Here is a 15210-nt window from a genome sequence, read left to right as displayed (position 1 = left end):
CATATATATATCAGAAGGTATATCCCAGGGGCGGATCCAGAGATATTTTCTGACAGTCTTCCATATTATATTTGTTGATCAATCCTCCATTTTTTGACCGTCTTCCGACAGAAAAAAATAGATACCCGTCAATGTAAACTTGAAAATCTGACCGTCTTCCGGAAGACCCAGAAGATGGCCTAAATCCGCCCCTGTATCCGGCATCATCAAGTACCTGCTTCATAAAGCATTGGTGAGCAATCTTCTCAACATCACTTGGTCTTATGTAGCCCTATCAGGGCCGTAGCCTCCGGGGGGGCAGGGGGGGCAGCTGCCCCCCCTGGGATTTGAGGTGCAAAAAAAAAAATAAATAAATAATAATAATAATCGCAAAGGTAAAAAAAAATTGCAAAGTTGGTGTCAATTCTGTGAGAAAATGCACTTATGGCCACTAGACAATCATTCAACAATCGAGAGAGGGAGACACACCCTCCCCCCTCGGGGGCTTCGCCCCCTCGTTTCCGCTTACTGCCCCCCCTGGCATTTTGCTCAGGCTACGACCCTGCCTATACAAATCTGTACATACATTTTCCGCTCCACAGATTATTATTATTATTATCATTTACTATTATTATTATAAAACCGCACCTTCCTTGCAAATGATCTACCGTGCGTTTCAAGGAATAAATGTCCGACTATTAAGTTATATATATGTCATTCTTGTATCTTAAAAGCAAATAAATAAACATATAGAAACGAAATGGAAAGAGAAACGATTTTTTTATTTTTTGGAATGTCTTGTGCACAAGCTATTCTGATGAACACAAATTATCACAAGATTAAATATACTGTTTGAAAATCGTTAAGATTTCATGGAATTATCTATATAACAGACAAAAGCTTATTATTTGGCTTTTATAACATGGACAGGTTAGACTAAAGCGATCCTCTATGGCGATCCTCAAGGACAAGTGTCTTGACAGATAAAGTGGTGGTTGGAGGCACAGTCGACAAACTGTAGATGGATGTTGTTCTGGGTATAACGGACGGCGATGCAGTCTCCAGCTGTCGGCGGTACGAAGGGCGTGGCTCGTGCAAAGTCGTCGATACTCACGGTGGACGCGGTGCCGCCACAAACACCTAATAGACAGAAAATGTGATAAATACGTGGTAACTTATGTACCATAACTTCATCTTAATCGTATCATTAAGAGCGATGTTTTTGTATAAAAACAGGTGCAACAGAATCATTTATTTAATTGGACGACTATAACCAATTTATTGTGGATGAAAGTAGACTAAAGTTTGTTCTAAAAGCCAACACCAGTTTTAGAATAAAGTTCTTTGTAAAACACACCCAACTCGTTTAAAAACGATTCTTTTTTCATCTTACCAGGACACCACCAGTTTATGACTAGGGTGGGGTCGTTAAAACTGGTCACTTTGCCACAGGTGAACATCGTGACGTCTTGAGCACCTGGAAGACAAAAAAAAAAAAAAAACCGTTTAGTCATACACTGTAAGAGGCAATCTGTAAATAATGTTTCATTTGTTTTGTTATAATATCAATACACGGTTCAGTTACATATTAAAGTATCAATAACAAAATTGTACCTGGAATAAATGTGAATATAATATTTTATCGGAACTGGTTCATTTGTACCATGTAAACCGTCGAGAAGTTTGTCATTGCTACTCACATCGTTCTACGTGTAGTAGTCTGTGACACAGGAAATGAAGCGATAACTCCTCTAAGTGGAAAACACGTCTATGAAAAATCTACAATTCAGGAGGCGATTTATACAATAATGCAAGGCAACTTTAATATAATTCCATTTGTTTATTATCCACTTAGTCTTGGATAAGTATGCGGGCGCCCCCCCCCCCCCCACACACACACACACTCTCTCTCTCTCTCTCTCTCTTTCTCTTTCGTTAGTGTAAGACTGTAAACACTCCAGAATTTTAAAACTTAGTATGCAATTCAGAACCTAGGGACACTATGAACATACCCAATTGTCCAGCAAGGTAAGTCTCCAACGCACTCCAACAAGCTGCCGTCGTAAATTTCACCAAATGTCCCCCAAAAGACTGGCACATTCCCGCGGCCCCAGTGCTGGCAAAGGGCATCCCCACGTAGTAGCTGCACGGGCCGCCACACTCGGCCTGGGTATTGCACGCATGGTCAGTGAACGTGAACGGGCTCCTGCAGGGGCACGGCGGGGCTGTAGTTGTCGGTGGCGGAGTGGTCGGTGGCGGTGTTGTCGGCGGTGGAGTTGTCGGTGGCGGAGTTGTTGGCGGTGGAGTTGTTGGCGGTGGAGTTGTTGGCGGTGGAGTAGTCGGCGGCGGAGTAGTCGGCGGCGGAGTGGTCGGTGGCGGTGTTGTCGGCGGTGGAGTTGTCGGAGGTGGAGTTGTCGGCGGCGGAGTTGTTGGCGGTGGAGTTGTCGGTGGCGGTGTTGTTGGCGGTGGAGTCGTCGGTGGCGGTGTTGTTGGCGGCGGAGTTGTCGGTGGCGGTGTTGTCGGCGGTGGAGTCGTCGGCGGCGTGACTGACACTGAAATAGGAGCAGTAACCGTTTTAGGTACGGTTGTGGTGGTTTCTGTTGTTGGTATTGTTGTTGCTGTAGTTGTCTTCGTTTCTGTTGTAGGTAATGTTATTGCTGTAGTTGTCTTGGTTTCTGTTGTTAGTTCTGTTGCTGCAGTTTCAGTTGATGTTACTGTTGACATGGATTCTCTTGTTGGTTTCGTTGTTGGTGCAGTTGTCGAGGGTTGTGTTGTTGACACTGTTGTTAGTGCGGTAGAAGTGTTGTCAATTACTGTGGGCGTGGCATTGACGGGGGCTGTCACTGGAATCGGTTCCGTTGTCAAACGCACTAAACGAACATATATAAGTATGAAATGCTCTATTCAAAGTTTAACAAATTTTATGGTCTTGTTATTAAAACACGTTGGTTCTGATACGATGTTAATGAGTGAGTGGCAGCAATGTCTATTTGCCGCCCAATGTCCTACGTTGGACAGGAGGTCCCAAGTAAGTAAGTAAGCAATGTTTATAGTGTAACCGTATTTGTTACATTTAAGTTCAAGATCGAACCGTATTTAAACACCCCGTCCTGATGGGCCGCCTTAATTTTGTGGGTAAGATTACTGGACATGTACGATCGGGTGTGACCACAACGTTTGACCATGAGTTTCACAGGGTTTTGAAAGGCCAGTATTTGAGAGAGTCCTCTATGATACTTGTCCAGTTTCCACTATTTTGTACAGGTGAATCCGGTCCAAGATTTTCACTCAATGACCACTTACTTAACGCTTTTTTTTGCCCCCGCTGATACAATATGTTGTTGTTGTTGTTGTTTTTTTTTTTTTTTTTTTTTTTTTTTTTTTTTTTGGGGGGGGGGGTTAATCAACCCTTGCCAATGTAGTGAGTTTATGTCTTAAATCTCCCAAACTTTGTACTTCAGATTGCAGCTCGCACTATCCCATAACCAACATATCCACGTCTAAATTCTGGCTAGCTCCCGTAGCTCAGCCGGTAGCTTTACGTGTGCGTCGGGCAAAAAGGTTTGACTACGTCATTTACGTATCAGTAAAGAAAACTTATACTCACAGCATACAGAGTTGTATGTGTTCCTTATAAACCTGCAAATACACTCTTGACAGGAACATCCTTGACACTCTGGAAATATCGAAAATACTCGAAAAACGTTCAAACATCCCATTGTCAAAGAACGCAGTAACATTAAATCATATGTAAGAAGATAGGGTTTGCCATATACACGAAAATTTTTCTCTATTTAGGTTTCAATTTTTCTGTCCCAAGAAGCAAAATGACCAGAGTTTGACAAACTTCTTACTCCCTTTGGGAAGCATTTCTCTAGAAACCGCGTTAAAATATATGCTTGCATGTTTGTTTTGATAAAATACATCCTTACGGTTCGTGCTCATATATCCTTGTGGTGGAGTGGATTGTCCTGAAAACAAAACATACAGATCGATAAGCTAGGAAGGTGCCTTTCTTTAGGTAAATATGTTTGCCCCTTTCAGGCTGTGAAGAAAACCGAAATGGAAATCGAACATTATGCTTCATGTATTGTGGTGTATATCTTGTCTCAAGTCTGTGCTTAATATTCTTTCTTACTTCATTAATTGTTCGTAATTTCCAACTAGGAACATATGACAAAGAGAAAACGTTTGATATGCAAACTTACAAAAATTCAATAAATATTTCAAATAAATGTGCATTGCTTGAAGTCACCAATCACTGTCATCACAGGGTAGGTCATCAATACAATGGAACTGATGGATACGGGTATCTCGTCCAAGTACTGGCATTGCCTTAGTATTCAATGATTTAAAATATATTTTCTTCGAAATCAAAAAAAAAAAAAAAAAAAAAAAAAAAAAAAAAAAAAAAAAAAAAAAAATGCCACCGTTTGTTCAGTACTTTCTACCGTTCGGTTTAGGGGTGTATAAGAGCTGACGTTGTCTTACCACATCGACTTCGCCATTCCCCCAGGAGAAAATCACAGTCGCAATTTCTGCAATCTGAAAGAGTATAATTTTCACAATGATGTGGGTGTACTACATGTTAGCATAATACTGTTACAAAGAAACATGTTATAATAATAATAATAATAATAATAATAATAATATATTTTTTTGCTAAACATAAAGTGAACATACCTGAAGGTGGCGGTAGTGTTGTTGTCGTCTGAGTGCAACCTTGGATCCATGGCATCAGCGTGCAGATATTATTGCCCCAGGTAGACTGACGCTTGCGTCTGCCTATGCGAGCTGGAAGAACATACTTAGTGAATAGTCTTTAAATAACAGAGAAGAAGAACGGAGATGACCGCGATTTTAACTTTTGTCACCACATGCCAAGTGTTGACTTCCCCTTTTTACGTTCATACAAAATGTTCTCTAGTAAAATGGTTTTCAGTCCAAATATTCTCTATTGAAAATATAATTAAATAAACGAAAAAGAAAGAAAAAGCGAAAATAAAAAAAAAAATAACAAGAGAAATAGAAATTCACTTCTGTACCTGTCATACAGTGTGTGAACTGCACAGGTAACAATTAGACTACAGACATGTATCTACTTACGACATTGTTCTTGGTGGAACTGCTGTTTTACCAGGTAACATTTAGACTATAGACATGTATCTACTTACGACATTGTTCTTGGTGGAACTGCTGTTTTACTAGGTAACATTTAGACTATAGACATGTATCTACTTACGACATTGTTCTTGGTGGAACTGCTGTTTTACTAGGTAACATTTAGACTATAGACATGTATCTACTTACGACATTGTTCTTGGTGGAACTTCTGTTTTACCAGGTAACATTTAGACTATAGACATGTATCTACTTACGACATTGTTCTTGGTGGAACTGCTGTTTTACCTGGTAACATTTAGACTATAGACATGTATCTACTTACGACATTGTTCTTGGTGGAACTGCTGTTTTACCAGGTAACATTTAGACTATAGACATGTATCTACTTACGACATTGTTCTTGGTGGAACTGCTGTTTTACCAGGTAACATTTAGACTAAAGACATGTATCTACTTACGACATTGTTCTTGGTGGAACTGCTGTTTTACCAGGTAACATTTAGACTATAGACATGTATCTACTTACGACATTGTTCTTGGTGGAACTGCTGTTTTACCAGGTAACATTTAGACTATAGACATGTATCTACTTACGACATTGTTCTTGGTGGAACTGCTGTTTTACCAGGTAACATTTAGACTAAAGACATGTATCTACTTACGACATTGTTCTTGGTGGAACTGCTGTTTTACTAGGTAACATTTAGACTATAGACATGTATCTACTTACGACATTGTTCTTGGTGGAACTGCTGTTTTACCAGGTAACATTTAGACTATAGACATGTATCTACTTACGACATTGTTCTTGATGGAACTGCTGTTTTACTAGGTAACATTTAGACTATAGACATGTATCTACTTACGACATTGTTCTTGGTGGAACTGCTGTTTTACCAGGTTACATTTGCACTGGCGACATGCACATCCAGGACACGCTGAAAAAAAAAAACACGGTAATTAATCAAGTGAAAAGATTTGTTATTTCCGAACATACCTGTGAGAATATAACGTTGGCTATGTTACTGATACTACACTGATACTGAAAAGAAATAAAACAAATAAAATGCCTGTACGATTTTATAATAAAATTTGGCATTTTATCATACAATAACAAGACACCACATGTAGCACCCTTGTGGCATGTGTTCCTGTTCATAACACTACTGTTTTAATAGAATCAAAAACAAAGCCACGCTTCAAAGTCATTTTAGTACGGGGCAATATGGTTCAAAATGGAGCGTCTTGGTGAAGATAATAGTTGAAATAACTCACGGAGACTGGCTCCCTGTACAGCTGGTGGGTAGCCAGACCCTGGAAGCAGAACGGAAATACATTAAACAACAGGAATAATAATAATACATGTACATGATAAAGTTATCATGAAATTATCATCCTTATATCCGAAAAAGAGAGACTGAACGTATTAAATGATAACAATGATAATAATTTTGCAAACAAACTGCCAAGTAAAAATTGTCCTCAATTAAATGCCAAATAATGGAGACCATGTATGCCAGTCAAGTTTTGTAAATTTCACTGTTTCTTATTTGGGTCAGTAGATTCTTGAAAACTGGTGTTGGAAAGGGATAATATACTAGTCTTACAGTTTTTTTTTTCGCAGACTGATTTTGTTATTTTGAAGTGATGGAGTAGGATTTCAGGAAAGCGAAGGAGAGGAGGCCAGTTGGCTTCAATCACGTGCCCTTGTTCACTCTCACCAATTCTTTATAGACTAATATCTCACAGTATTACTTCAGGGCGCAACTGTCGTGTTTCCAATCGATAAATGCAATATAAACTTTAAAAAGAACATTATTACCCACACACAAACACACGCGCGGAGAGAGAGAGAGAGAGAGAGAGAGAGAGAGCGAGCGAGCGAGCGAGCGGAGAAGAACTTGTGTCCTACATACCACATGCCTGCATGTTCCAAGTTCTATATCGCCAGTGCTCCAGAAGATACCCACAGATGCAACCTTCACAAGCTGGAAAGACAACAAAGGGTCTTTTCATAAACCTCCAAATAGCTCCGTCTCTAAACGGTAATTGCTTATCAAACAAAATGGATATATAATAGACCTATTCTCTAAATTAATGTTTTGTCAGCAATGCATGAAAATATTTATGTAAATTTTAATGTTGTTAATATTAGGCTTAGTTCATAATTTTTATGATTAAGAAAACTAATAATTCTTGAACAAATTGAATGAGTGAGGCATATCATAAAATTGCAGGTAGTTACCGTACATGTATAATTATCATTTTGTTAATATCCATCGATATCAGGGATACATGTCTTTACTCTGCACTGACCATATCAAAAGTTTTACCTATACATATTTGCGTTGAATATTCCACTTTAAACGTTAATGAGTCAATTTACCCTAACACACCCTTACACACCCTGACACGCTTCCCGAGTTCCCACCAGGGCTATTTCAGATACATTCCAGTTATATAAATAAAGATATTTGAAGTTGCCATAGATTAATAAATACGTCACTGTCTTAAAGACAATAGAGCAAAACCTGCGCATTGTTGTCTCAGTTTTCGTGGGAGTCCTGTTTCACCCCATTTCCATAGATTTTTAGATCGATCTATCCCTGTGGGGAGTCTCACTAGATTACTGTCAGCTTGGCCGGCTTAAGCGTCTGTCTCGCCTACTAAAATTTGTAAGGGGGTAATTAACTATGGTGTCCGCTCTGCTGACTGCAATTTAGCGTGAACCTCCAAGGAGTTAGGTCGATCTAAAACTTAATCTTTAGATCGATTTGAATCTCTGGGAAAGCACCCCTAGACAATTACCCTAGATTCTAGGCCACATCGGTATTGCTCTTTTACTGGTGATTTCAACAGATCTATTTACAGGCCTACATAAGAGTGACAATTATTAAAGTGATGTTGTTGAAACAATTTTAAAATCAACAGTTCTGCTCAGGTGAGGCAGAGGTCCAAAGGTTAGAGGAAACAGTCTTTTAAGACTGACCAAACAATGGCAGAATCGTCGCACCTGGCCGTCTCTGTTCGGTCGCCATTGCAGAACTGTCCCAAAGGGCATGTGATTTAAATCTACAGAGAGAAATCTTACTTGCATGAAATAGCACAGTAGAATTTCTCTGCCTACCTGTTGTCGTTTGCTGTCAGTTTTTTTATCGTCTAAAATATCTTGAAAATTATGAACTTACTTGAGCTTGGTGCGGTTGTTGTAGTTGGTGTTTCAGTTGTTGTTTGGCATAACCAGGGATAGCGCTGACACCAAGATGGAACAGTGGAGGCTACGGTTGTTTGGCACCACCAGGGGTACATCTCGCACCATGAAAGCTGGCCCCTTGTTGTGGTCGGTGCTGTTGTTGTTGTTGTTGTTGTTGTTGTTGTTGCTGCTCCTTGACACCACTGTGGATACACCTGACACCACCATAAGTCTGACTGAGCTATCGCCTGGACCGACAGCAGCAGTAATATTGTACACGAAATCCTTAAAGAAATAAAATTAAAGTCTTATTATTTAATAGGGCCCTCTTGTTGAGTCGGAAGCATTTATTACAGTCCTTACTGCATGGCTCTCGGCGCACTGTGTATGCCCTTTCATAAGACATTTAGCACATACTGTACGGCTTTCCAGTCACCTTTAGCAGGGTAGACGTTTTCATATAAATATAGAAAAGAGAAGCGTCTTCAACCTTCCAATTTTGTCGACCATCAGTTACGTTTTTTAGTCATGTATTTGTCACCTGTTGTGAAGTTTCTGGTCATATTATGAAATCATGTTATCACGTGAATGGAAGCTGGGGAAAGAGAAAGTACGACGCTGCTGGCGGGAATGTGATTGCTGCCTGAGTTTAAAACAATATCAATTTAAAAAAAAATGGAAACCATTTCCTTGTTTTCCTTTGGTGTGGCAAAGGGTTAGGTGTGGCATAAAGTCTACAACTGAACGTTCAACGCTGTTTGGGACCAATACATTAAGGTCGCAATAAAAATAAGGAAATAATTAATTAATGGTAATAAAGGTTGTTAGTGGTAAATTAAATGTTATACTGCATTAATGAATTGGCTTATACCTCGCTTTAAGGCTTCTGTTTTCTGAACACGACATACATAAAAACGAGATAACTTATGTGAGCACAAAGAAAGGTACTTTTGGATTCCGCAACAGTTAAAGGAGACTGGCAAACATTTATAATTGTTACTCGTAAGTTTGCGTCCTTCTCAGGACCTGTATTGTTAATTAAAGACCAAAAACCTGAAATCTATAACATGTGGAAGAGTTTGAAGTTTAAATTTATCAACAGGTCACCACAAGTCACGGGAGTCGCTGTAGGTATCTGAAGTCACATTGGTAATGTCCATTAATAGGCACCCGGTTATATAGGCGTAACGTTTAATGGGTTAAACGTGAACAGATTACACCGCACTTTAGGTTACTTAGGGCATTTAAACAAGAAGGGGTGCATAATTTGATACTAAAATGAAATAAGGAAGTGCAATAAGTTTAGAAAAAACTGGCCAGAAGGAGAGTTAGAGTAGAAAACAATTTTATCGATAGGCAACGGTGCCCTTGATATAATTACAACATATATAAATACAGCAGCATAATTCAATGCATGAGATCGCTTTAAGTTATTCTTTTCAATTATAAAGTAATGAAGAAAAGAGACTACAATTTGTAAAACAACTCCTATACATTACCAAGATGACTTAATTTGTTGATAAAAATTATATTTTAAAACTGCAGTTTTACAAAATTAAACCCCGTGGAAGTACTGTATATAGAATATTATACTCTTTTAGCTAATCTACGACTCATAGTACACTACTATATGGTCTTAAGCGTCTCCATTTGCAATTTAACTTCTATACTTGAAAATGCTCAATGTACCCATGGATCACTTGTTTAATTATTACTTTTCTGTCGCTTATAAACACACAATAGCGTGGCATTTTTTACTCTAATCAAGAAACCCCATAAAAGAGTCCTAACAGTTACTAAATCAACTCACTACAAACCCCTTCAAGAAACGACTTACTTACATTGTGTTGGCCGTGGCAGTTACCTTTATTAAGAACTTTGCGTGGATGGTTGCATCCTTATATAAAGTCAGCTTAAGCCAGTCGGAACTAAGCACCATTAATGAGCAATAAATATGTTAAGGTCTTAAAGACGACCTAGAAACGTTTTAACGTTTTTGACTTGACATTTTAATCGATGCAAAATATTTAGTGCGTTCCCGCAAATTTCAAATACCTACGTTTGCTTAAGGTGAATTTCCTTAAAGGTGACGAAATATTGGAAAAAACTCTTCATGATAGTGAGCGTCTTTCTTCTATCTTTTTTAATTATAACAAAATGCAACCTCCGCAAAAAAAAAAAAAAACAAAGAATAATAATAAATAAAATAAACATATTCATAGAGTAACGGTAAAATGAATAGGTTTGCAGTAGCTTTTCAGACAAAACCTACACCTGAAGTTTTACATCAAGTCTAATAGCCTAGAACATGATATTGTATTTAGACAGACTCTTACTATGTTTCAGACATAAATCATGTAATTCTAAAATTTGACGTAAAAAAAAATTCAGGTTGTTCAAGATAATATTAAGATTTTGATGGTTGTTGATGCTCTCCACGTCTGTTACAATAAACATTACTTTATATCCTATTTCAATGATTCATTTTACTGTTGTTATTTTCAGTATTTATTTTTACTCATTCATTCTGGCAACAGATGACTATAAGTATTTTATGATTAATGTAACATTGATACGTGGGTGTTTAGTTGTTTCAGATCTAAATTACACAAACACAATAAAAACCTTTTGGCACCAGTCACCAAATTGCATTTTAATATTATCATTTCAGGCGCATGTGTAGTCTATAGAAATTGCCGCTGTTACTTATTTGTCATGACCCTTTGCGAATTGAAACTTGTCAGTGCAACTAAATGTGAAAAAATTACCAGAGAGCAGAAAATAAGTTTTTAAGAGCACTTCCTTAATTATTAACCACACTATTAAAAGGGGTTCTAAGCTTGGTCTCATGTAGTACATTCTCTGCGATGGGAATAACACAAAATCAGTTGATGATCGGAAAAGAAATATTGGAGTTGGTCGAGAAGAATAGAGGAAATATGGTTCTTTTTAGATATTTAAAGTACTTGACCTTCAAAGGCTCATCAGCAGTGTTCTGTTGGTGTGACAGAGTACGGTAGTATGCCCTTTACAAGAAAGTGGTCATCAGCAGTGTTCTGTTGGTGTGACAAAGTATGGTAGTATTTCTTTTACAAGAAAGTGGTCATCAGCAGTGTTCTGTTGGTGTGACAGAGTACGGTAGTATGTCTTTTACAAGAAACTGGTCATCAGCAGTGTTCTGTTGGTGTGACAGAGTACGGTAGTATGTCTTTTACAAGAAAGTGGTCAGCAGCAGTGTTCTGTTGGTGTGACAGAGTACGGTAGTATGCCCTTTACAAGAAAGTGGTCATCAGCAGTGTTCTGTTGGTGTGACAGAGTACGGTAGTATGCCCTTTACAAGAAAGTGCTTTTCAGGTGAAGACACCTACATGTTTGTCGGATGATACAAGACAGACCATTTCACTGATTCTAGGACAATCCCCCCCCCGGACACCCCCCCGACGATCCCCCCGACGAATATACATTTACATACAAATATAAAGTAAAGAGTGTAAAGCTCAAAATATTTCATCTAATTTATTTATATTTTAGTGTGAAAATACAACTTCATTATTCAACAAATTCCTTTTTCACTGAATACAAGTCGAGAAAGTAATAATAAATATATAATGAAAGTATAACCACCTATTCTCCAGGTAAAGGTGGGGTAAACAAATTTTACGAATATTTTAGTATGGTGAGTAATGGGTAGGTGGGTAGCAGTCTAGCAATTAAAAGTGACAGATAATCAAAGGGATACCTGGATGAAAAGATTTGAACTTTATACCCTGTACTTTATATTTGTATATATTCTTTGGGGAGGGGGGGGGGCGTCCGGGGGGGGGAGGGGGGAGGAATTGTCCTGATACCATTTCATTACATCTGTTGAACGTTGTGCCATATCGCCTGATACCCCCTAGTGTGTCCTTGAAGCTTTGTTACACCAGCTACCAGCCATTAACACCAATACTTATAGTTCTACCCATCAAACACGACACGTTCGGATCACGTGGCCATCACGTCGCTACCACAATATAACGTCATAGCGACGGATTAACCACGTGATACCAACGTGACGTGTTTGCTGGGTGCTGCTGTCAGAAACATCTGCAGATAGCAATAGACAGGGAAAAAACACACAGGCATAAACGCATCCTCTTCAGTGCATATATATTTCCTTCCCTTAATTTTCTTTCAGTGGTTTCTTTTTTATTCCTTGGCAATTTTTGATATATTTTATATCATAAATGATACATTGCCGCACCATGTAATACTACTGACAGACTGTATACATTGAGTTCGTTGGGTTAGAAGCGTGGTAAAAACCCTCTCATATACCAAAGTGAGCACAGCCCTTCACAATGACATCACCGCATTACCCTGTTTTACATTCAGAGTATATTTTGGCATGGGATATACTACTATATTTTGCTCTAAAGGACTTATTTTACTTGGTATATGCATGTACACAAATTGGTGTTAGACTATGACTTCAGCATGATTCTAAAGAAATATTTTTTTCTAAAACTTCTGTAGGTGGCACTTGAAAAAATCACCTAAAACATAGATCTGTAACTGTGCATGTGGACCCATGTGTAAATATTTTTTACTAGAAACAGAGTATATATATCATCAATAAAGTTACCGTGTACACTACCCTTGATTATCTTTCCTTGCGTGCAAGTCAATGAAGAGAAAGATATTGCAGATTATTGTAACAAGTTGCTCATTTTATGTGTCTGTTAATTCGTGTAACGATTGAGAGAGATGAATTAGCAGGAGTTCTACTTTCACTTTTTTTGCTGTATTTTCTGATTGCTTATAATTCTATTGTTAAAGCCGAGAATGATTAGAAAACGAGCAAAACAAAATGAGACAAGACCGATCTATTTTCCATCCATCTTCTCTACATATCTTACTTTTATAGTACACTTTTATATGGAGCTGTTTCTATGATAATGCTAGGGTGTCAATGGAGAGAAACCGAAAACCTGGATATGCCGGTGCATTTATTTGACTAGTTTATATTCAGTTTAAATTACAACGGAATGACAGCTAATTTAACCTATCATCAGAAAGTACATAGTTGTCATAAATGGGATATTATTTAGTGCATGGTTGTTGATTATTCGATTAATGTGGGTCAGAAAAATGACAAGTCATAATTTAATTTTTTTGCCCGAAACCACAATACAGGGTATTTTGCCATTTAATGGTTGGCATATTGGGTCAAATTGTCAGTAATTGCAGCTTTTCCCCATTAAAATATGACTGTAGTTATCTTTTGGCTGTAATGTTTTCCGCCACTTTGGAGACTCAATTTCCTTTATTTTATTTCGTGCTTGTCAGTATAAATTGATTAATCGTCGTAGGTTGGCAAAACTTCGTATAAGAGGCCAAGAAAGCAGTCCGTTCCCGCCAGTGGAATTCTGCTGTTGAACAAACCGTTACTCAATCCACGATGAAGCTATTGGTTGCCGTTGTGTTACTGTTGGTACTCGGAGGGGCGATGTCGTCTTCGTGGAACTGCTATAACTGCTCCCCTAGGGATTGTAAATGCGACAATTGGTGTCCTCCAGGCTATGATAAAAACAACCCAGACGCCAATTATAGAAAGAACCTATACTGCCTAACTTCTTGCAGTTGCAAACCAGGCAGCGAGAGAAAAAAATTGCTAGCGATTGAGCCCAAGCCATAAATGGTAAAGTATTTTACTTTTATTGAAAACCACATTCAGTGGCGACCAGATTGAGATCTCTGGCGATATTCCCCGGTGATTCCCGGTGTTGAAATTATAATTAGACTTTCAATTTTCACATATACATTTTACATTACGTTGAATCTTCAGATGATCAATTTTTCATGACGTCTGTACGGAAAATGGTATTGATTTGAATTCCGCCTTTGCTTTTTATCTGGGAATAATGGAATTTAAAACTGCGGGTCATTTCATCTTAGGGATGATGCAGGTCTGAAGAACGTATTTGAGACCAGTGGTCTCACTAGGTGTCTATCATGTAAAGGTACATTGTACTGGACCCAGGTCACTTATTGAACAGGTTGCCACTGAATGTTTTGTTATTTTAGACCAGTGGTCTCACTAGTGTCTATCATGTAAAGGTACATTGTACTGGACCCAGGTCACTTCTTGAACAGGTTGCCACTGAATGTTTTGTTATTTTAGACCAGTGGTCTCACTAGTGTCTATCATGTAAAGATACAGTGTACTGGACCCAGGGCACTTCTTGAACGGGTTGCCACTGAATGTTTTGTTATTTTAGACCAGTGGTCTCACTAGGTGTCTATCATGTAAAGATACATTGTACTGGACCCAGGTCACTTCTTGAACGGGTTGCCACTGAATGTTTTGTTATTTTAGACCAGTGGTCTCACTAGTGTCTATCATGTAAAGGTACATTGTACTGGACCCAGGTCACTTCTTGAACAGGTTGCCACTGAATGTTTTGTTATTTTAGACCAGTGGTCTCACTAGTGTCTATCATGTAAAGATACAGTGTACTGGACCCAGGGCACTTCTTGAACGGGTTGCCACTGAATGTTTTGTTATTTTAGACCAGTGGTCTCACTAGGTGTCTATCATGTAAAGATACATTGTACTGGACCCAGGTCACTTCTTGAACGGGTTGCCACTGAATGTTTTGTTATTTTAGACCAGTGGTCTCACTAGGTGTCTATCATGTAAAGGTACATTGTACTGGACCCAGGTCACTTCTTGAACGGGTTGCCACTGAATGTTTTCGCTTTTTAGCAATTGTAATTTTCATGCTAGCACTGTGCCATACTTTGTTACTGCACAGATTAAAAGAATAGACTTGTATTCTTAAGTTGGTTTTATGGGTTAAAAATGGATGCATATGCAACGACTAATTTCAGTATATGTGTTTGTCGATGCGCCACCGTTAAAAAAGAAAATG

The 15210-nt window shown here is 38.4% G+C and overlaps 1 protein-coding gene and 1 long non-coding RNA gene across 3 annotated transcripts in view; one reads left to right on the top strand and one right to left on the bottom strand.

The window, feature by feature from the left end:
* Nucleotides 1-740: 740 nt before the first annotated feature.
* LOC106158193 (uncharacterized) lies at nucleotides 741-10250 on the bottom strand. Of its 2 annotated transcripts, none has more exons than XM_086998054.1 (12): nucleotides 10138-10250; nucleotides 8292-8581; nucleotides 7020-7091; nucleotides 6379-6417; nucleotides 5970-6041; nucleotides 4663-4773; nucleotides 4471-4524; nucleotides 3912-3950; nucleotides 3587-3655; nucleotides 1992-2531; nucleotides 1373-1456; nucleotides 741-1119 (listed from the first exon to the last, which is right to left on the bottom strand). In XM_086998054.1, exons 1-12 carry the CDS (start codon nucleotides 10233-10235, stop codon nucleotides 941-943), a joined length of 1647 nt encoding a protein of 548 aa, XP_086854180.1. In that variant the 5' UTR covers nucleotides 10236-10250; the 3' UTR covers nucleotides 741-940. The 2 variants fall into 2 exon arrangements, with proteins under 2 accessions (XP_086854180.1, XP_086854181.1); XM_086998055.1 differs by lacking the exon at nucleotides 10138-10250 and adding an exon at nucleotides 8838-8887.
* A 3392-nt stretch (nucleotides 10251-13642) lies between these two features.
* Nucleotides 13643-15210, top strand: part of LOC106158195 (uncharacterized) — a 1864-nt gene continuing 296 nt past the window's right edge. The window contains exon 1 of the long non-coding RNA XR_001237879.2: nucleotides 13643-13976. This is a non-coding gene — a long non-coding RNA (uncharacterized LOC106158195). The remainder of the gene's footprint in view (nucleotides 13977-15210) is intronic.

Source organism: Lingula anatina, chromosome 10 (genome assembly GCF_051362555.1).
Source record: "Lingula anatina isolate TDL-2025a chromosome 10, LinAna3.0, whole genome shotgun sequence".
NCBI lineage: Eukaryota > Metazoa > Brachiopoda > Lingulata > Lingulida > Lingulidae > Lingula > Lingula anatina.
The sequence above is the reverse complement of the archived record's forward strand: the minus strand, read 5'-3'. Positions and strand labels throughout refer to the sequence as shown.